The sequence below is a fragment of the Phyllosticta capitalensis genome, assembly GCF_038381095.1.
Source record: "Phyllosticta capitalensis strain CBS 128856 chromosome Unknown BKA78scaffold_2, whole genome shotgun sequence".
Lineage (NCBI taxonomy): Eukaryota > Fungi > Ascomycota > Dothideomycetes > Botryosphaeriales > Phyllostictaceae > Phyllosticta > Phyllosticta capitalensis.
The window spans coordinates 2,524,561-2,545,552 of NW_027117440.1; the positions used below are offsets into that span (position 1 = coordinate 2,524,561).

Genomic DNA, 20,992 nt, shown 5'->3' on the forward strand with positions numbered 1-20,992 from the left:
GAAATAGCTCACGCGACACCATCTCTGATCGACAAACGGACGACGACGCTCCATGACGTTGGACAAGCCCTTGAAGCTCCCAGGCTGTGCCGCCTTGGGGTCAGGCGTCAGTCTATAGTGAGGGGCTTATGCGCAGACTGGAGCCTCGAGACGGGCAAGCAGACAATGTTCCCCGCGGTTCTGTGGCCGATTTGACCGGGCATCCACTATACCGCAAACCGACAATACTCTGGAACTGTATTGCGTGAGATGCAAGATGGAATTGGGATGAGCACTCACATGCGTCCAGCCTGCGCATTTTGGACATCCCTGCGAAGAATGCCAAATGCATATGACATGCGCCGGAGCATTCTCCACAACACCTACCGTTGGTTGCAGCCGCCTTGAAGCAAAAAGGCAATTCCGCGTCAGAGGTCCACTGTCAGAACGAAAAAAAAGTTCGAACCGCGACGCTATTCCCGGACCCGATTTGACAGGATTGCCGGAAGTTTGCCGGCTATGAAGGGGGCAAGCGAAGCGGCACAGCAGCAGAGCTCCACGGTTCAGGAGACGTGCAGGTCGGAAGACGAGACACGGTGGCGATGGTCGTGGTAGGCGGCGAGATCGAGGGCGGAGGACGTCCTGTCACCCTGTCTCGCCCGGGCCGAAGATACGGCATGTCCCATCCAGAGCAGAGTGTCTGCTAGTACCGGGCCGGAGTCTCGTGCGGATAAGCTAGGATGAGAGCTCCAGGCCAGGGGAGCGTGCGTAGATTCTTTCTGAAGACGACGACGCATTCTGGAGAATTTCGCAATGGGCCGCTGAGGGGAAGTCCGAACAAGGCGGTTGCTGACGATTGATTTATTTTTTTGACTTTGAGAGTGGCTTTTGGGTTTAGTAAAGATAGTAGTTGATGCACCGGCAATGGCGCTTGACGGAAGCGGTAGGTGGACACGCGACCAGGCTGCCGGTGGAGACAAGAGGGCGGAGTGGATGTGGGAGGCAGAAAAAGAGGCACTTGTCGCAGCCCCATGCGACGCGGCGGAGAAGAAGGAAAAAATGGCACAGCAATAGGAATTGAATTGGATCGTCAGGAAGTTGCTTAGTAGTAGCGACACGATGCGCCGTCTAGGAGGAACGAACTCCCCCTTGGATTGATCTCTGTGGAAACTCTGGGCCAGACCCTGCATTTGGCGTTAGGGCGCGATCCTCCGGAGGCGTCATTAGCTTGGGCCGGCCTTGGGCACAGGCTTCCTCGACTCGACGACTGAACGGCCGGGGAGAATGCGCAACTAAAAGTCAAAGTTATTTTCCTTGTGCCCTCAGCGGCTCGGACTCGGGCACGGTCTCTCCACGACGACGACTCCATCCACTGCTCGCCGCCGCCAAGGCGCAACTGCGCGCCCTCCCACCGGAAGCTCCACCATCGATACCCCCGTCTGTCCTTTGCAACCGCGCACAGGAATCATAGCTCGTGTCAGTCGTATTATATCCGCCCCTCCGCCGCCCTCGCGCCCACGGCCGCCGTCCAGCTGCACCTTCATCCATTTTTGCAAGCTTCTTATCTGATGCCCTGCTTGCCTACCTCTCCCTTCGCTCCTCCCTCTGAGCAGTCATCTATCTACCCTCCCGTCCACTTCAGCTCCAGTCGACCTCTATTGTCCCAATCACTCCCGCCATACCCTCCGACTAGCTGAAGCATGAAGTACGGCGACACTCTCCAGCAGAGATCAATCCCTCAATGGGGCACATGTTCGTATCACTTTTTTTTCCGCCTATGACGTCGTCGCTAATCTTGCTAGACAACATCGACTACGACGACATCAAACATCTCATCAAGGAGCACACCACCCCAGGCTCCGGCAAAGCCGTCGCCATTCCCGGCCAGGGCAATCAGAATGACAGCGAATTCGAAGATCATCTTTTCGCTGTGCTTGCCCAAGAGCACCGCCGCATCGATCTATTCGTCAAGAGCAAGACGGGGGAAATTGAACGCCGCCTGAGTGAGTGCATGGCGCAACGGTCCTGCCGTCTTTTCCCTAATTGCTGACCATGCATACTCGGTACATAGATCACATCACCAAGCAGATTGATCAAAACGTGCGCAGAGAACAGGCCGCAGCGCCAGACGAGCGATTGACAACGCGGAGGAGACAAAAGTACGGGCGCATCGAGAGCGACGTGCTAAAGTGAGTTTTGTTGCTGCGTCAAGCAAAATGCAAGCAAAGAGCTAACTTGCAGGTAGGGCTGGCGAAGAGATACGCTCGTTGGCCAGATTCATCGGCGCGCAACGGCTCGGGTTCGCCAAGCTGCTCAAGAAATACCGAAAGTGGACTGGCTCCGAATCGCTGGGCCCGCGTTTCAAACATCAAATTCTCAACCAGCCGGGCACATTCTCACAGACTGACCTGTCGCCTCTGCTCAACTACTGGACCGACTCGTTGCACGCCGTGCGCGACGCTTATCAGGCCGCCGACAAGAACGAATCGCCCAGAATTGCTGTCAGCGACATGGATCCTTCCGTCAAGCATCTCGCCGACATTCCTAAAAAGATCCACGCCGCTGCCGAGTCCACCTCCGAGGTCGATCTCGACGCCTCGTTGGCGACCTTACCCCTCGGCCAATCCGGTGCAAGGGCCTCGTATTGGGTGCACCCCGAGCAGGTTGTTGAGATTCAAGTCTTGCTCCTGCAATCGCTGCGACTATTCAGCGGAAGGACACGGCCTTCGTCGCGCGCATCACCTTTCGAGACCCCAAAGCGCCGCAATTCCAACGAGCGGCTTGACAGTCTGGCCGACAACGACAGAACCGACGACTTCGGCGTTTTATTCCTCGACGACGCCGAGAGATATGCACGTCAACGCAGTGCAACTACTGTGGTGGAGACAGAAGAGACCCCTGGCAAGCCCGCTGCAAGGGTCCTCGGGAGGGCTCAATGGAACTCCAGTGGGGAGGCTTCTATTGTCATCGCCAATGAGGGTGAAGCCAATGCGGGCACCTCAACGTGCGTTGCCAAGATGAAGCGCAAGCACCTCCCCGTTTTTCTGCATCTTGACCGGCCATTCCACTCCCGCACTCAATCCGGCCTCGAGACCATTGCTGAGACTGATGCTCAGCCTGATACTGCGGGCTCGAGCTCCAACCCCGTGGACGACCTGCGTGCATGGCTGCAGTCACACCGCGAAGTCAGACCAGTAGCAGGGTATTGTTCAAAGCGGAGCCGCTTTGTTGGGTTGGAAAATGATTATGAGCACGGAACCTGGGCGACTCTCGACACCGACATTTATATGAAGCCTTCGCTCCTGCCTGACCTCGCTGACAGCGAGTGGCCCACCAAAGTCAGGAGCGACAGCCATCCATTCCCCTTTGCTGTCCTGACCGTGCGGACTGAAGGCGCTCAAGCCCACAACATCATCAAGACTCTTGATCACAGCCACCTGGTGAGTCGCGTGACTTACAACAAAGCCTGCAATTACTGACAACAGATAGACCGAGCGCGTCAGGGGCTTTTCCATGGAGCCGCACACCATCTGGACATGCTGCAAGCCCTCTCTTATGCAGCCGCCATATTGGGTACGTTGAAAGGACACTCAACGAGATGTGCGTGCTAATCATCATTAGCTGCCCATGCTTGACCGCGACATTCGCAAATTGCCCGAAAAGGTTCCGCGTCAACACTCACGTCGTGGAAGCGCAATCCCTATCGACTCGAGCACCTCGCGTCAAACGTCAATCTCCACTTCCTCGGTCACAGACGGACAGACGAGTCGATATGTGACTTTGAACTGCGATACATCCGCGACCTCGTACAGTGAGGCCGACTCTCCCCAGCAAAACTCTAAGAAAGCAAAACCAGAAGCGATGCGCGAGTTTGCTGCAATTCAATCTGCAGGCGGGACTGCGAACGTAAACTCCCAGGGCTATTGGAATGAGTACGACAATCCAGAGGATGACGACGACGCGAACGCATATGTCATCTATGTTGACCCTTTTTCCTCCCCCAAGATACCCGGGCAAGAGACTCTCAGCAAACTTTTTTCTCGTATCAAAAACAGTTTCCGCGGACGCCGACCCTCGACCCAGGAGTCCCTTCTCTCTGCAAACGCTCATAGCGTGGAAGACTCCGACGAGGCTGACCTCTCTCCCATTTCGACCCGCGACTACGGGACCCTCCCCACCCCTGCCACATCCTCTAAGCCCCGTCAACCCAAACTCAATACCACGGCCAATTCCTCTTGGAACAAGTCCGCTGCTAAGCTTCTCGACATTTTCCGTCCGTCTTCTAGGGAGGCGTCTGCTCACGGCTCCTTCCAATGGACCGGTTATCGTCCCCGTTCTTCTGACTCCGCACATCAGCCCCTCATCGGCTCACAGCCCTCGGACTTACACGACTTGCTTGCCGACCTCGAATCCCGCCGCCAGGAACGTGAATCCACTAAGCTACGGCTCTGTGCTTTGGCGCTCGCGGCGGCTCTTGTTGTGTTGGCAATCACATGGACGTTGGCCGCGACGAGTCGGCGCAAGCTGCGCCGAGAAGTGGACGGCGTTGTGGTGGTGGGCACTGTGGCCAGCTTGGTGTTCACCGGAGTTGGCGTCCTTTGTGCGCTATCGAAGAAGCAGAGCCCTGGCATCATCTGGAGTATGCTGCTGTCCTTGATTGTTGCGGCTGTATGCCTTGCGGATGGTGGCCTGCTGGTCTGGCTTTTGAACTGAGAAAGTCGCAGCGCTGCTAAAAAGGCGGAGCCAATGGAATGAGAGTGGGGAAGCCGATCCAATCGAGGATCAGTTCCGCCATCACCTCCCTACGAAGACTCGTTTGCATGATGGGTGTGTTGGCCGCAGCTTTCCCGCTGCCTCTGGCCTTTACAGCAGCAGCGGCCGACGCACAACATGAGAACGGGGTATTCGCTTTCACGCTTATGTTGCTTGCATAAGCACCTCTTTGTGTGTAGCCGCGACTTGTTAGCCCAACTCACAGCCGCAAAAGCCTTCACTGTTTCTCCACGGCATTGAAAGTACAGTCTACCACTTGTTCGGACAAACGTCTGAATAGCCCCTTCTCCATCCCCCCTGCCTCTTTTGGTTGGTTACATTCTCCCTCGTTGGCGTTCTATACCACTTGTCGCGGATATTCTTTTTTTCGTTTTCTTACTGCGTTTTGCTTGGCTCCTTTCGCCCACCATCGTTGGTTGAGCGATGGTTGGAATTGGAGCACCTGGGATATTGGAGGAGGGCATGGGTTGCTACCGTCATGTAGATTTGGTTGGACGGAGGAATGGACTGGACTGGAATGGGTGCTACGGAAAAGGAATGGGATGGATCGTGGTATGCGCAGACAGCGCTCTGCATTTGCATTGCTACAGTGCGAAACAACGGAGAAGGACGCTCGATGATAGCATCAACTGTATCTGCAGAAGGATGGGCAGTAGCTAGCAGCTTCAGAATTGATACTTGAACAGCACTTTGTTCTCCCGCCGTCAAAGCCTCTCATGCTCTGCTCTGCTCTGAAGTTTTTTCGAACAAGCTGAAGAGGTTACCCCTGTCTTCATCCCAATCAACTCGGGATGTTTCCGCCCGTACACGGCCGTCTCCTTCCCTGTACACGCTCAGGTTTTACCAGCCGTCCCGAACCTCTTTCAAACCGGCTCGGCTGGCGCCCCCGCCCGCTGGACCGCTTCTTCCCAACGGTTACCGGTTGATCAAAGCGCAACGGGGCGGCTGGCTGATTGGTGTGGGATGGGAATTTGAAAGGCGAGATCAGGCTTTAAGGCATCAATCGATCGAGCCTTACTGTCTGCCCTGGTTCTTCGCATCGGCTTTCTACGCCTCTTGATTCGGTGGAGAACAGGAACATATTCATTAATTGCGTAGCTGTACGAGTAGACCGAGTGGGTACTGGGTAGGACGTCTGTCCTCTCGTCCAACCATCTCCATGAAACAAGTCGCCTTTCGCCTTTCCTGGCGCCGCGACCTGACAAGCTACATGGAGTGGGCGGGAGGTACCGCTAGACGTGGGCGAGCTGAAAGATCGGGCGCGGGAGCGAGCGGGGGATAATTTTTCCTGGTTTGGTTGGCTACGGATTTTGGAGATTTCTGACGTCTGGAACGGTACTTTGGGGAGGCTGTGCTGGAATCATTGACTAAGTTGGTTTGGCTTTTGTTAGTTGTGGTCACAATGGTTGTCGAAATTTTGAAAGTCACTACTGTGACACGGTGCTGGCTGGCTGGCTGGCTGGCTTGCTCACGTCGTCAACCCAAGCTACCTGGCTGCGCTCTCTTTCTGCAGAAGCAATGGCACGATCATGGTAACGCGAGTTTTTCTAGTACCTACCTGCCTGCACTGCGCCCTCTTTGTCGTCGTCAGCTGCGTGGGAGGTGAATCCCATGGCTTTGGGTCGGCTCCCAGCGCTGTTTGGGTTAACCCCTTCCGCCCCGCGCCCCCTGGGACAACCCCAACCCTGTCCCGTCTCGTACCGTTCTACCCCACCGGTACATGATGGTCCGGTATCTGGGTTCTTGTTCTTGCTCGCGCGTCAATGGCGCGCAGAGTGCAACAGGAGGTGCAACACGAAGCAAAAACACGGCCATCAAAAGTCTGAATGTCTGAACCGGGACTCTGGGTCAGGTCGGACGGCGAAGCAAGTTTGGAAGGAGGAGGTGCGCAGATAACCGGTCTGAAATCCGGGTCGCTGTGACGGAAGTAGAGACGAATCGTTCAGCCTTGCGTGAGGTGGCCCACCATTTGCACGTGTGGTTGTCGTCCGCGCTGCAGCAACCACCTCCGCATTGTACAGAGCACAGATAGGGCAGTTCACCGCAGCAGCAGGTGCAGCATCGCGCATCCTCGGAATGAGTTCATGGGTCCTCTGACCGATACGCGCGGTCATTACAGGATAATGAAGGAGTCTGTACGTCTCCGGCGACGCCGACACTCGTGCTGTGCGAGCGAGCCATGTATGGCGATGTACTCCACACCCACCTCCCTCATGCACGCATGCGCGTAGCCACCTCTCTGCGTGAAGAAAATTTCTTCAGCGGAAACCTGCCTGCAGCCGATCCATCCATGGTAGCTGCAAGCACAGCCATGCGACATGTCGTCAACAGTTGCCCATGTGTTGCCGGCCAAGTGCGACGCTGAGTGGTCGAACTCGCAGCCGTTTGGTGCAATGCAAGCTAGCAGGCTGAGCAAAGTGTGGCAAGCATGAGGCGGTGACTGAGCAATACCTGCCGTAAGGATGGCTGCTGCAAAAGGCCATCGGCGTCTGATGCGTGATTGCATGACATGACCAATGGGCTGCATGTAGCTACGGAGTGTATATGGAGGAGTACCGGTGAGATGAGTAAGCTAGAGTGCTTTAGGTTATTGGATGCGGGGTTGGGATGGGGTTGCTAAGGCATGCCGCCAAGATGACTGACTGGCCGCTCTCGCTTCGTCTGGAGTTTTGGCCTTGCGGCACGAAAGTCTGTTGGTAAGGCGGCTACTCGTGTGATTCTCGATAGGAGCTTTTGGGAAGTGGTGAAGCGCGAGGTGGATATGGCGGTGAGCGCAAACGATGTACCGGATATCGAGCTACTTATCTATGAACCAAGCCAATGTTCAAGCTTCTATAAGAGAAGGATAGCTGAATGTCAAAGGCTCTGGCATTGTATGCCCCTTATCAATTTGAGCTATGACTTCAAGCCGATAGCTCACTTGTTGAACATCAGGGAAAGTGCCTGAATATGACGTTGAAGGATTGAAGACAAGAGTCAAGGAAATGCTTCTTGCGAATTTCTTCCTCTTTTTTGAGGATTCAAACATATGTCGTTTGAGTCTTGAACTCATATTGCGTCTCAATGGCAAATCGGCTCTTCCATTGATATGCTCTGTGTCATGTTGCTGCATGAGAGACTGACAGGGCTTGAGCTGGTGGCGATTCAATTGAGCGTCCTAACGTGTTTTAGTGATTTTCCTAACGCCAACAAGAGGAGGATGTGTACGTCCAAGTGATGGAAGTCCGAAGGATAGCGGAGGCGGTCGTAAGGTCGCCGAGTGGTCGGCGGAACATCGCCCAGGCAACCGCGCTAAATTTCCGCGCGTCAACAAACGAGGAAACGACAACCATTCCCTCTCCCCACCTCCACTGCACCCTGCAACCACTTCACACGCGGCGTCAGATCAATGCCACGACAACCAGGCATTTGCCTGTGACGACGCGAAGCTTCATTGCCCTTCACCAGAACAACGCGACCACTACCAGCGCCACGCAATTGCCCTGGCCAATCTTTCGGCGCTACTTCCAACTTCTCACATCACCACCGCCGGCCAATCCCGACAACGCCACGACCCCTAAACGCCTCGCTGAGCGTCGGAGATACACCCGCGCCATCCGCTCCGCTAGCCAACATCAACTACAACCAGCGAGCGAAAGCAGCGTTGGCCCGGCTCCATCTCATCACTACAAACAAACAACCCCAAGATGCCGCGCACTACCCGCGCCGCTGCCCGTGCTCAAGAGCAGCAGCAGTCCACGGCTGCCGACGAGGCGCAAACCCAACTGCACAACACCGACGAGCAGCACATTGAAACACGCGAATCAGACGCCGAAGACATGCGAGAGCCGCTGAATCCTGTTGCTGGTAACACAAAGCGGGGCCGGGGCAGGCCGAAGAAGACGCCAGAGGTTGAGGAGGATCAGGAAGACCAGGATGCGCTGCAGCCAGAGACAGAAGCGCAAGTTGGCGACGACGAGGATGCCACTGCGAAAACTCCTGCGGCTCAAAGGACAAGATCCACAAGGGGAAGGAAAAAGGCCCCAGAGCCCGAACCGGAAGTCGAGAATGACGATGTGCAGGAGGAAGAGTTTGAGGCTTGGGGAGGCGCAGAGACTGAACCCGAATCTGCTGAAGAGCCCGTGGTCGAGCCAACGCCTGCGCCAAAACGGGGCAGATCTACGCGCAGGACGAAGGCAACCGAGCAGACACCGGATGAGGACCAAGGCGCGCAGACAGAACCCGAAGCAGAGACCGAACAGGCGCCAGTCGTAACTGAAGAAGCCCCAAAGAGGAGCAAGTCGACGAGGAAGAACACCAGGGGGAAGAAGGCTGCCACGGAGACCGAGCAGGAGCATGTGTCTGAGGATGAGAAGCCCTCAGAGCAACCCGTCGAGCAAGAAGCCAAGACCCCTGCGCCCAAACGGTCAAAGTCAACAAGAGGCAAGAAGAAGGCCGAGCCTGAAGTCGAGACGCTGGTTGAGCCTGTATCTGCGGAAGAGGTTCCTCAGGAAGAGGTCGAGGAGGAATCTGTCAACAAGACTGGAAAGACCCCTGCGAAGAAGTCCAAAGCCGCAGGTAAGAAAGGTGCGGCGAAGAAGCTTGAGGATGCAGACCTCGATGAACCAGTGGACGAGAGCATCCCAGCCTCAGTGAACGGAATTCAACCAGAAATTGAGGAACCGCAACCTGACGATACCCATCAAGCGGCCGCGGAGACTGAGGTGCAACAGCCCGAACAAGACGTACCTCCGAAAACGCCTTTCCGCGCTCGGTCGACGAGAAAGAAGACCGCCAAAGCCGACGAGGAGGCAGTCCCTCGGACAACACGCAAGACGAGGCGCCAGCAGGCCGCAGCCGAGGATGAAGAGCAGATGAAGCTGCTCGAGGAGGCACAAGCTCAAGATTCGGTTGAAGAGACGAAACCCGCGGTGGAAGTAGTTGAGCAAAAGCCGGTGGAGACTGATCCTGTGGAACTACCTGTCAAAGAATCCGAAGAAATTGACCCGTCAGCAGCGGAGCCGGTATCTATCGAAAGGAAAGGCTCCGAGGAGAGATGTGCAGAAGAAACTGCACCTCCTGTTCAACCGGTTCAACAGCAGGGCATTGGACAGGAGAAGACTGAGGAGCAGATTCAAAGTCAAGATGTCGTTGAACCGCAAGTCGAAGAGCAAACTCAGCAAGAAGTCCTCGCGTCCGTCGAAGAATGCACCGGAAACGTCGTGAATTGTGAGAGCAAACAAGAGTCCGAGGTCGCTCAGGGCGAAGAAACAGTCTTACAGTCAATCGAATCGGACCAAAAGCCCCAGTCAGAGACCTCGCCTGAACGTCAGGAGTCTTCGAGCGACTCAGACATGGATGACGTAGAGCGCCAGATTTTCGAAGAGATGGCAAGGAGCCCTGTGAGGGGCATGCCTCCCGCGCCACCGCAGCCAGACCCTTTCAATGATACTCCACTCGGTCTTACTCAATCCATCGACGCCCTTGATGAGATGGAGGAGGAGTTTGCAAAGGTCGAGAAGACCTTGCACGACGCAGAGGATGCAGATGAGGAGCTGCTTCCAGCTGTTGTGCCTGAACCAGTGAAGAAGAGCGCAACTATTAAGTCGCGACCTGTTTCCATGCCACCACCGCCGAAGCCTACTGCTCGTCCCCGTCCCTCTTCAGTGGCATCCAAGCCGGCCGCACGCAAATCGATTGCGCCCTCCGTGAAACCTTCTGCGGCACCAGCAGCGAAGTCTACCTTGCAGCGCTCCAACAGCGTGCGCACTGCTCAACCTAAAGAGCCATCTGGTCCCACTGTGCCCAGGCAACCCGGAAAGCCAGTCGACTATCTAGCACTGAAGCGTCGGCCAGTTTCCGTCACATTCCCCACGCCTCCGCCTCCTGCAAAGTCCACCAAGGCTCCTACGAGACCGACCTTCGCGCTTCCTGGTGAGGCCGTGGCAGCCAAATTGAAAGCAGAAAGGGAGGAGCGTCTTCGCCGCGAGGCGGAGAAGGCTCAAAGTCAGCGTGAAAAGAAGGAATTGACCGCTAAAGAGCTGGAAGAAAAGAAGAAGCGCGAATTCAAAGCTCGTCCTGCGCCGTCGTTCATCAGGAACGTATCCGGGGGTGAAGGTACCAGAAAGGAACAGCCGACCAAAGAATCTGAGGAGAAAAAGAAGCCAACATTCAAGGCGCGTCCTGTCCCTTCCTTCATCAAGAACCCATCTGCAGCAGGCATGGTGCGCCAGACAGCCTCTAGTAAAGCTCGTCAAAGCCTCATGCATGGCCGTCCTGAGAGCGAGGAGCGCGAAACGAGCTCGTTGCAATCGAGTACGAGCTCAACCAGCAACTCTCTCAAGCGCACCAACTCCGTCATGGACCGACCCAACAGTGGCGCACGCCCAAGTGTTGCCCCAGCAGCTGGCGCAAAGCGTGTTGCCGCCATGCCTGTTCGACCGAAGCCCGAAAATGAGCGTATCCGTCCATCTTCTACAGTTAACAGAGCGCCTTCAAGCGCGAGCATCTCATCTAGCGTGTCGAGCACGACAGCCAGAGCACTGAACTCGGCCACGAACCACGCTGCAAGTCTGAGTCCTGCTCCAGCGAACCGTGCTACTCAGCAGAAGAGACCCGTGGCCAACGGCAGTCGTGCGCCATCTTCTGCTAGCAACTCGACCTCCTCAGGCCCCAACCCTCCACGGGCCTCGTCCTTCACCTTCTCCCGCCCTGGCCCTCAGAAGTCTTCTGCTCCAGCGCGTCCAGGTCCCGTCGTCAAATCCGAGGTTACGGCGGCGGACAAAGTGGCGATGAAGACCAAGGCCAAGGAGATTTTCAACCGCGAAAAGATCGACCGTGCGCGCCAGGAGCAGGAGCGCAAGGAGAAGGAGGAGGCCGCACGCAAGGCGAGGGCTGAAGCGGCAGAAAGAGGTCGCCAGGCTAGTCGTGCTTGGGCAGAGAAGATGATGGCGAAGAAGAAGGCGCCTACTCAGCCCACTCAGCCTACTCAGGGGCAGGCCGAAGGACAAGCGCAGGGGGCAAAGGCGTGAGGGAGACTCGCTGGGGAGCTGATTCTGTTTGATTCCTGCCTGGTTAAGGTGCCGAAGAAGGATTTCCTCTTGCGCTTGGTGTTGGGATCTGGAAAGGGATTGGGTGTTTTGAAACTGGAGCCTGGGAGGTTGGTTTATTGCTTTTGTCTGTACTTTGTAGCGCCGCAGTCTTGGGCCCGAAAAGTCTTGTAGCACTGAATCGGAGCGCTCCGAATATTAGTTGCCTAGGTATATCTTGACTGCAATGGAGTGAGTCACAAATGGGTAGGAGAATCTCTCTGCATGTTGTTCCGAGAACGGCAGGTATCAAGGAAGCTGGTTGGTCTCCATAGGCGCCGTGGATTCCAAGTTGAGCAACAGTCATGATACATGAGAAAACAAAGGGGGACAAGAAGCATGAATTCATACGATATCACTAAAAGATGGCCCATGAGCAAGAGAGGCAACACAAGGAGCTGCCATGGCGGTATGTGAGTAGTTTTCCACCAGAACGACCTGAATCGGAGACAAGAGGCGGGGAACTGACGTAGGGCCGGCTTCAGGTACCCTGATGGCCACGTCGATTAGGCAGCAAAAGGAAGGATCGCTAATCAGAGTGGAGCGCGGGTTGGTGTTTACCGGGGAACGCGTCGCGCGTCGAAGGCGATGTCGGTGGTCGGGTCACTACGCGGGGGCTGAAAATCAATTAACGAGCAAGACTAGCGCACTGACCACAAACGCGTCGCGCGTGCCTCGACCGGGCCCAGTCCTACAAAAACCACCACCACGCCGCTCTCGCTCTCGTTCTTCCTTCTCAACCCTCCCCGTGATACCCTTTTCCCGTCTTACTTTTCCTACATTGAGCCGACAACAGCAGAAGCACATACCAGCACAGCTTTTGTCGTCACAATGTTCGTCCACAAGCGCGGTATGATACCTCCCCATGATGACGCCTCTTGCCTTGTTGCCTCTGACGCGACGATTCTGCAGATGGACGCAAGGAACGCGTCCAGTTCGATAAGATTACCGCTCGAGTATCTCGTCTTTGTTATGGACTCGATCCGGAGCACGTCGACGCCGTCGCCATCACCCAGAGGGTCATCTCAGGCGTCTACCATGGCGTCACCACCATTGAACTCGACAACTTGGTAAGCCTCTGAATAACTGGCTTGCACTGCTCAAGCTAAATCTTGTCAAATAGGCTGCCGAGACTGCCGCGTACATGACCACCATGCACCCCGACTACGCCACCCTGGCTGCTCGCATAGCCGTCTCGAACCTCCACAAGCAAACCAAGAAGAAGTTTTCGGAAGTCATCTCGGACCTGTACAACTACACGAACCCCAAGAACAAGGTGCACTCGCCCATGATTGGCAAAGAGACGCACGACATCGTAATGAAGCACGCCGATGAGCTCAACTCCGCCATCGTCTACGACCGTGACTTCAACTACCAATATTTTGGTTTCAAGACACTGGAGAGGTCATACTTGCTTCGCATCAATGGCAAAGTTGCCGAAAGACCGCAGCACATGATCATGCGTGTTGCTGTCGGTATCCACGGCGAAGACATAACGAGTGCCCTCGAAACGTACAAGTTGATGTCGGAAAAGTGCTTTACTCATGCCTCCCCCACCTTGTTCAACGCTGGTACCCCCAAGCCCCAGCTTGCATCATGCTTCTTGATCGACATGAAGGAGGACAGCATCGAGGGTATTTACGACACTCTCAAGACTTGTGCCATGATTTCCAAGACGGCCGGTGGAATTGGTCTCAACGTCCACCGTATTCGTTCCACAGGCTCCTACATTGCTGGCACCAACGGTACCTCCAACGGCCTGATTCCCATGCTCCGGGTCTACAACAACACTGCTCGCTACGTCGACCAAGGTGGCAACAAGCGTCCTGGTGCTTTTGCCATCTACCTGGAGCCTTGGCACGCTGACGTCTTCCCCTTCCTCGACCTTCGCAAGAACCACGGAAAGGAGGAGGTCCGCGCGCGCGATCTCTTTTACGCGTTGTGGATTCCCGATCTGTTCATGAAGCGTGTGGAGCAAAACGGTGAATGGACTCTCTTTTGCCCTCACGAGGCCCCGGGTCTTGCCGACGTGTACGGCGACGAGTTCGAGGAGCTCTACGAGAGGTACGAAAGGGAAGGCCGTGGTCGCGAGACAGTCCGCGCCCAAAAGCTGTGGTATGCCATCCTCGAGGCTCAGACCGAGACCGGCAATCCCTTTATGCTCTACAAGGATGCTTGCAACCGCAAGAGCAACCAGAAGAACCTCGGCACCATTCGCAGCTCCAACCTCTGCTGCGAGATTGTTGAGTACACGGCTCCTGATGAGGTTGCTGTTTGCAATTTGGCCTCTCTCGCTCTTCCTACCTTTGTTGATGTCCAGAACAACGTTTATGACTTCAAGAAGCTCCACAATGTTGTCCAAGTCCTCGTCAAGAACTTGAACAAGATCATCGACATCAACCACTACCCTGTTCCCGAGGCCAGAAAGAGCAACATGCGCCATCGCCCCATTGCTGTCGGTGTCAATGGCCTTGCTGATGCATTCCTCGCTCTTCGCATGCCTTTCGACTCGCCTGAGGCCAGGCAACTCAACATCCAGATCTTCGAAACCATCTACCACGGCGCTCTCACCGCTTCCGTCGAGCTTGCCAAGAAGAACGGTGCCTACGAGACTTACGAGGGATCGCCTGTCTCTCAAGGTATCTTGCAGTACGACATGTGGAACAAGACCCCTACGGATCTATGGGACTGGGAGAGCTTGAAGTCAGAGATTGCTCAGCACGGTGTGCGGAACAGCTTGCTCGTTGCCCCTATGCCGACTGCGTCGACCAGCCAGATTCTCGGCTTCAACGAATGTTTCGAGCCTTACACCTCCAACATCTACTCGCGCCGTGTCCTCGCTGGTGAGTTCCAGGTCGTCAACCCCTGGCTTCTCAAGGACCTCGTCGAGATGGGCTTGTGGTCGGACAACATGAAGAACCGTATCATTGCCTGCAATGGCTCTATCCAGGATATTCCCAACATTCCCGATGACATCAAGGCTCTCTACAAGACCGTCTGGGAGATTTCGCAGCGCACCATTGTGCAGATGGCTGCTGACCGCGGCGCTTTCATCGACCAGTCCCAGTCGCTGAACATCCACATGAAGGAGCCCACCATGGGCAAGATCACCTCCATGCACTTTGCCGGCTGGAAGCTTGGTCTCAAGACTGGCATGTACTACCTGCGTACGCAGGCGGCCTCCGCACCAATTCAATTCACTGTCGACCAAGAAGCCCTCAAGGTCGCCGACACCAACGTCGCTCGCCGCCCCAACGGCCTTCCTAAGCGCCAACCTCTGACCAACGGCACCAACGGCGTCAACGGCACCAACGGTGTGACGCCGGCTTCTCCCGAGCTCAAGTCTGAGGCGCCGAAGCAAGAGGAGCAATCAGCGCCCGCTAGCCAGGACATAGTCGAGGAGAAGAAGGCGGAGACCAACGGCGGCAGCAGCAGCGAAGAGTTCGATATCCACGCCCAGAAGGTGCTGCAGTGCAGCATCGAGAACAAGGAGGCGTGCGAGATGTGCTCGGGCTAGGTTGCATTTGTGCATTAAAGCTCCTGATGCGTTTACGGGTTGGTTTTTTGGCTTCAGTTAATCTCATCGCTATTGGATGGTGGTGGTTTCGGTGGCGTTCACGGTGCATAATGGACCTAAGGGCAAACGGTAGGTAGGTCAGGTACTCATTTCCAATGCATGTTCTTTGTTCGAGTTTCTTGAATACTCCCTATTGTACGCAGTGAGGACTTGGTGCTCCCCGCGTCTTAAAGCATTGAGCACTTCGAATGCACCATGTTGCCCCAGCCATGGACTTGGGCACTCCGCAATTTCACATCTCCAAGCACTTTGAACACTCCCTGTGTGCAGTCTTCAGATGACATTTCTTCCCTTTTCGCTCGTATAAACCCCCTTCCTACAGCTCTAGCGGCACAACCACACCCTTACAATCGCCAAACCCAAACAACCTCTCGCCCGTCTTCGCATCATGCACCCAACCCGTCAAACCGACCTCGTCACCGTCCTCCAACCATGCCAGCGGGCGCCGACCTCCACCCAATTCTACAGGCTGCTTGCCCATGTAACTGCGCTCCGCAAGACAGCAACGACCCGAATCGTCGCCCTCGAACAACGACATGGTTCCCGTCCCGAGCAGGTCTCCGGGCCCAATCGCGCTCCCGTTGCGCGTCTGATGCGCAAGCAGCTGCCTGTACGTCCAGTACGTCTGCTTGTACTCTGCGTGGCACACTTCGATCTCATCGGCGCCATCTCTCCGCAGTGAGACGGCGCAGCGAATGTCTAGACACGGCGGTACGCTGGTGGCAGTGCTGTCGGCCGTCTCGGATAGGTAGTCGACAAAGGGCACGCTAGGTTGCAATTGGCGCGGCAGGCGAGCGCGCGAGTCGAGTGCGTCTAATGTTACGATCCAGGGGGAGATGGTGACGGCGCCGGATTTGCCTAGGAAGGGTCCCGTTGGCCCGGCTGACTCGGACGATTGGATGTCGCGGGCTGTTGTCGTGATTGTCAGAGATGCACAGGGTTGAGATATAGGTAATGCTCAGGGAGTCGCTTCTCCAACACCCCCTGAATGCAACACAAAAGAGCGGCAAGACTCACCACTCCAATCATTCAAAAGGACAAAACCAAACACAACGTCGTCAACATCCTCGAGCTTCACCGTCTGCCCAACGGCAGTCTCGCCGCAAAGGTACACGCCCAGCTCGAGCTCAAAGTCGAACGCTTGCGATGGGCCGGCAGCGGCGGGCCCGTCGAGTTGGAATTGCCCGCCCGTCACGCCCCAGAAGCGGCGCACTGGCGTCCCTGATACGACGATGTTGCGCGAGTTGCCGTAGTAGCCCAGTGGCGAGTGGTAGAAGGGGGCGCGGGCTGGGACGGGGTGGTTGAGGAGGTCGGCCATCTGCTTTTTGTGAGTGATGTCTTGCCCTCGATATGTCCATCTTCTTCCTCCTTCCTTTCTCTTTCGTCTGTCCCCCACCCCCTGCTTTGGATCACTTCTTTCCCTACCATACTGCGCCTTAGAACCAGAAAGGGATCAAACGCACATTAACCGCATGCCCCAAACTCGACACGTAATCCGCATAATTGACCGTCATCATGGGCAAATGGTTCTTCGTCCGCCCCGCCTCCAACATCGCCTCCTTCCACTTGCCCGCGGCGTCCCCTCCCGCCTCCGACTCGACCTCCCTCCAAATCTTCTGCACGCGCTCACGCACTGCTCTCCGTGCCGCCCTTGGCTGCGCCGCAAACCGGTTCAGTGTGTGCGCCTGCAGCGTCGTCGCGTCGAACGCCGGGATCGATTTGAAGGCGCCGAGGCGCGCGAGTGCGGAGAGGTCAATGACGGTGGAAGCGATGCGTGTGGCAGGCCGGAGCAGCGTGGGCTATGGTCGTCGTGAGATTGTGGATATGGCGGAGGGTATTAGGCAGCTCGGCTTACCAGGTCGGCGGTGGATATGATCCCGAATGGGATATTGTCAACGGTGAACTGGTCATCGCCCATTGTGGCTTTTGAGTTGGTCTCTTTCCGAAATGTCCTTGCTCTTTCTCTCTCGTTGCCTTATATCTTCGGACTTGCTCCGCGGACTCTTTTTGCTCTTACTAAAAATGTGGACAAGCCTTGTGATGCTGAGTCAAAAGTCTGAGCGGTCAGAAAATTAGTCTGTGAGATTGTTGAATGTAGCAACGCTTGCGAGACCCAGACAATTATTTTCGAAACCCCGCTCAAGGACTCGACGAGTAAGGGAAAAAACATTCGGATTTTCGGATTTTCAATATAAAATGCCCGCAGCTGTCGACAGTCGCGAAAGGGCTCTCAGAAATAATGAAGGACGACTAATCTTGAAGGTCCGTAGCAGTTACTTACATTCAGAGCCAGCTGGCAAATGTCAGTTTTCCAAATTGATCAACAGTGTTCAACACGATAGCTGTAATTCACTCGCTTTATTCGTAGAGTTGTCCATGCCTCGGCTCCGCCCGCAACCGTTCGCAACCGTCAGCCGTCCGGGATGTGGACCACCGCAGACGCGAGGGGCCTCCGCAATCCCGCCTAAACAGCAATTCGGCAGTTGAGCGTCGCTGCGGAGCTGATTACCTTGAAATCGGAACTGTAGTGGTTAGCTTTACCTGCAAGTCGGCGACCAAGATGTGCAAGGTACAACAGCTCCCGTGGAATTGTTACCCAAATGGGAGGACCGTTTTTGTAGTCCTTGCCAAGGCATTCTATCATCTTTTGACATTGCCTGTACCCAAGATCGCAATACGATTCTTCATTTTCTCGCTTTTCAACTTTTGCATTAGTCCATCCGAGCATTGTGGCGGAATGACGAACATTTTGAAAATGCCAGCACAGTCCCGAATTCCTCCATTCATTTGCTGGCTTGACTCTGGGATATCTATCTAGCCAAGGACATCTTCTCGGCATGCCCTTGAATTTAGTAGCTGAGCGTATGAAGCTCTCCTCCACGATATTAGTCTGAGACCAGCCGCAAATGCCCTTGGGCGTGCGCTTTCCTGCAACATGGCCTTTTAGCCATTCTTCAATTCGTCACTCCCGTCCATTTTTGTTTCGCCAGCATTGACGAAGAGAGTTAGATGACGAAAATTCAGCATTGGTCCCCCTTTCCGACTCCTCAAACACCGGTGATGCGCGCTGAGAGTAAAACCCACAATCGAAATTCCGACCCTACGTGGCTCGATCCAATGATGCACGTCTCAGTAGAAGGTTTAAAAGAAAGGGTAAAGTTTGGAGTAAGGTCCACAAGGCCTCCGTGTTCAACAGGAGACGCGGTTCAGCCTTGTTCGATCCTCACGGCGTCTATCTCTTGTTCTTGCCGCCAGCGCGAGGCTTGCATTCATCTGGCTGGACAGGGTGAAGCATGATCTTTGTCTGGATGTTCTGGTTGTTGTGCGCGTAACCCTTGCTCCAATCGTACGAGACGGCGTATGCAAAAATGGAGCCGCTGCTGTTGAACGCGGTCGAGGTGATGGGTCCACCAACCTCAGGGTAGCCCTTGAGACGGTGCTTGGCATCCTTGTCCCAGAAGTGAAAGGTACCGTCAGCTCCAGCAGTGCTAAAGGTTCCGTGGACCGGGTGGAAAGAAATGTCGTTGACCGAGTAGACCTTGCAAACATCACGAGCATTGCCCTCTGTTACGCGGTGGCACTTGAACGAAAAGTTGGAGCTATTGGTAGGTCAGCAGATGGGCAAAGTGAAAGTGGAGTCTATGAGGTGACTTACGAAGTGTCCTTCTCTTCAACATAGTTGATAGCGCATCTGCCCTCGATACTACCGACGGCGAAACCGCTGGCATCCGTGAAGCAACTAACAACACGGGTTTGCCATTTGAGCGGGCTTTGCATAGTCTTGTAGAACTGGTTGGGGTTGTCGAGGTTGATGATATCAATGTAGCGGTCTGCGGTTCCAACGACCAAAAGCTTGTCCCTAACATCCATGGTGTAGACACGATCCTGCACGTTGAGCACACCAACCGGGTTGCTGTTGCTTGCCCTCAAGTCCCAATACTTGACAGTCTTGTCCCAGGAGCCGGTAACGAGAATGGGGGTGCCGTTGACGTTGGCCATTTTGGCGCAGCGAATCGGCTGGTCATGTGCGGCAACCTGGACGGTTTGGCTGGAGGCTAGGTCCAACCTTTTTGCAGTCTTGTCACAAGCAGCGCCTATGACACCAGAGCCATCCTGTCAAGCGGTTAGTCGAATCAAAATACGCGCTCGCATGCGCTAGGACTCGCCCAACTTACCGGCATGAAAGTGCAAGCAAGAGCAGGGGCATCGAATTTCAGAGCAGGACCTGCAACGCTCTGACCCTGGGCATTGATCTGCCATGTGTAGACTCCACCATCCCAAGAAGCCGCGGCGAGAATGTCTGCGGCCGGGGAAAAGGCGACCGCGCTGATGGAGTCTGAGGGACCACCGTTACCAGCGCTGACTTGGACGTCCTTGGAGATGTCGCCTTGCGTGGGGTTTGCCGCAGCTGCGGACGGTGCAGCCGCCGAACCGAAAAGCGCCATGGAAATCGAATTGGAGGAGGTGGAGCTCGAGGTAAAGAAATTCGCGCGAGATTCGAGGTGAGCGAGGTCGAGGGACGCGTTTCGAGGTGAATGAGCGGGTCGAGTCCTAGCAGTGGCAGCGTCGGTCTTTTCTACGCGTGCTTTCTCGAGTTGTCGCGATCCAGGTAGCAGTAGGCAGGGTAGGCAGAGCAGGCAGGCGGTGATGAGTAGCTGCCATTCACGTCAAGACCTATGCGCGGGCGGAAACCTCGAGGTCCGTGCGCGCGGCGAAAGGTTAGTCCGCCTGAACCTGGTAATTTTTGTTTCTGCCCTCTTCCTCTCTCGCTTTTCCTCTTCAACTCCTCGTCCAAAGAATCGCAGTCGAAGCTCACACACAGAGACGCTCTTGCAGTGCTCTCCTCTTCACAAAATGCTTTGGGAGAAAGTCCCCGGACAGCCCTCTTCGTGAGGGACTTCGCGTCAACGCGCCGCCATAAAAGCAACAAAGCGGTCCTCTCACTGTTCCTCGCCAACTTCCGCGCCTCGCATCGTCCGCACCCGTCAATCACCTCTGTGGACGCTAGTGTCCCCAAGCCATTCACCATGGACGATGATACGAGTCCGAGTGGTGCAAGGCTCGAGTTGACATGGAGTGTTGGTTGATGGGGAGATGTGGGGACACCGCGGCGGCATCGTGGGTCGCTGGTTCGCCAGCAGCAGTGTTGGGTACTTTTCGTCGAGACGACAGACATGCGATTGCCTCTTTCTTTTCGGAGGAGGGGTAACTCGATGGGGCTTATTCTTGGTGCGAGGAGTTCCACCTCTTTCACGGGTCTGCAGGTCGCTGTCACTCAGCTTCGAAGCTGCGTGGGCTCAGTCGAATGGGCCAGACTCAATTCTCAATTTCATGTTCACATGATGATATATACAATAGAGTCAAGCACTGAAGTTCCACCCACAGACCCTACGTGGTGATGGGTGGGCTTGATGCGAAAACTGTAATAATCTGAACAACATGAAATTGAGAAGGTAGATAGATTTCTTCAAGCCACAGTTGTCTAGCTTTGTGCAAATTCAAATTTCTCCCGAGCAAGTCTTCCCTGTTTCACACACTGTCGCCGTCCGTTGTTCCCCGGCTGCAGCGCCCATCGGCCCGCTGTCGAGGTGGTGAT

At 55.4% G+C, this 20,992-nt stretch overlaps 5 protein-coding genes across 5 annotated transcripts; 3 read left to right on the forward strand and 2 right to left on the reverse strand.

Moving 5' to 3' along the window:
* Positions 1–1,679: 1,679 nt before the first annotated feature.
* Positions 1,680–4,692, forward strand: BKA78DRAFT_350176 (uncharacterized protein; the record flags this gene model as incomplete). Its single annotated transcript, XM_066890939.1, has 6 exons — positions 1,680–1,731; positions 1,782–1,982; positions 2,051–2,168; positions 2,225–3,419; positions 3,469–3,552; positions 3,601–4,692. The coding sequence occupies 6 exons, from the start codon at positions 1,680–1,682 to the stop codon at positions 4,690–4,692; spliced, it is 2,742 nt and encodes a 913-aa protein (XP_066748150.1).
* Positions 4,693–8,438: 3,746 nt separating this feature from the next.
* Positions 8,439–11,762, forward strand: BKA78DRAFT_350177 (uncharacterized protein; the record flags this gene model as incomplete). Its single annotated transcript, XM_066890940.1, has 1 exon — positions 8,439–11,762. One exon carries the CDS (start codon positions 8,439–8,441, stop codon positions 11,760–11,762), a length of 3,324 nt encoding a protein of 1,107 aa, XP_066748151.1.
* A 749-nt stretch (positions 11,763–12,511) lies between these two features.
* BKA78DRAFT_306720 (ribonucleotide reductase) lies at positions 12,512–15,688 on the forward strand. The gene is made up of 3 exons (XM_066887803.1): positions 12,512–12,669; positions 12,732–12,889; positions 12,943–15,688. The coding sequence occupies exons 1-3, from the start codon at positions 12,651–12,653 to the stop codon at positions 15,334–15,336; spliced, it is 2,571 nt and encodes an 856-aa protein (XP_066748152.1). The 5' UTR covers positions 12,512–12,650; the 3' UTR covers positions 15,337–15,688.
* A 24-nt stretch (positions 15,689–15,712) lies between these two features.
* Positions 15,713–17,487, reverse strand: BKA78DRAFT_341277 (uncharacterized protein; the record flags this gene model as incomplete). The annotated part of the gene is made up of 4 exons (XM_066890345.1): positions 17,252–17,487; positions 16,860–17,195; positions 16,414–16,825; positions 15,713–16,305 (listed from the first exon to the last, which is right to left on the reverse strand). Exons 1-4 carry the CDS (start codon positions 17,312–17,314, stop codon positions 15,713–15,715), a joined length of 1,404 nt encoding a protein of 467 aa, XP_066748153.1. The 5' UTR covers positions 17,315–17,487.
* A 1,141-nt stretch (positions 17,488–18,628) lies between these two features.
* BKA78DRAFT_292844 (cell cycle arrest protein BUB3) lies at positions 18,629–19,841 on the reverse strand (the record flags this gene model as incomplete). The annotated part of the gene is made up of 3 exons (XM_066886113.1): positions 18,629–18,995; positions 19,052–19,509; positions 19,572–19,841. The coding sequence occupies 3 exons, from the start codon at positions 19,839–19,841 to the stop codon at positions 18,629–18,631; spliced, it is 1,095 nt and encodes a 364-aa protein (XP_066748154.1).
* Positions 19,842–20,992: the final 1,151 nt, after the last annotated feature.

Bases quoted from the DNA above. Each gene is read 5' to 3' on its own strand.
- BKA78DRAFT_306720 (XM_066887803.1), top strand. The intron at 12,890-12,942 runs GTAAGCCTCTGA...CTTGTCAAATAG, and splicing joins CCATTGAACTCGACAACTTG to GCTGCCGAGACTGCCGCGTA.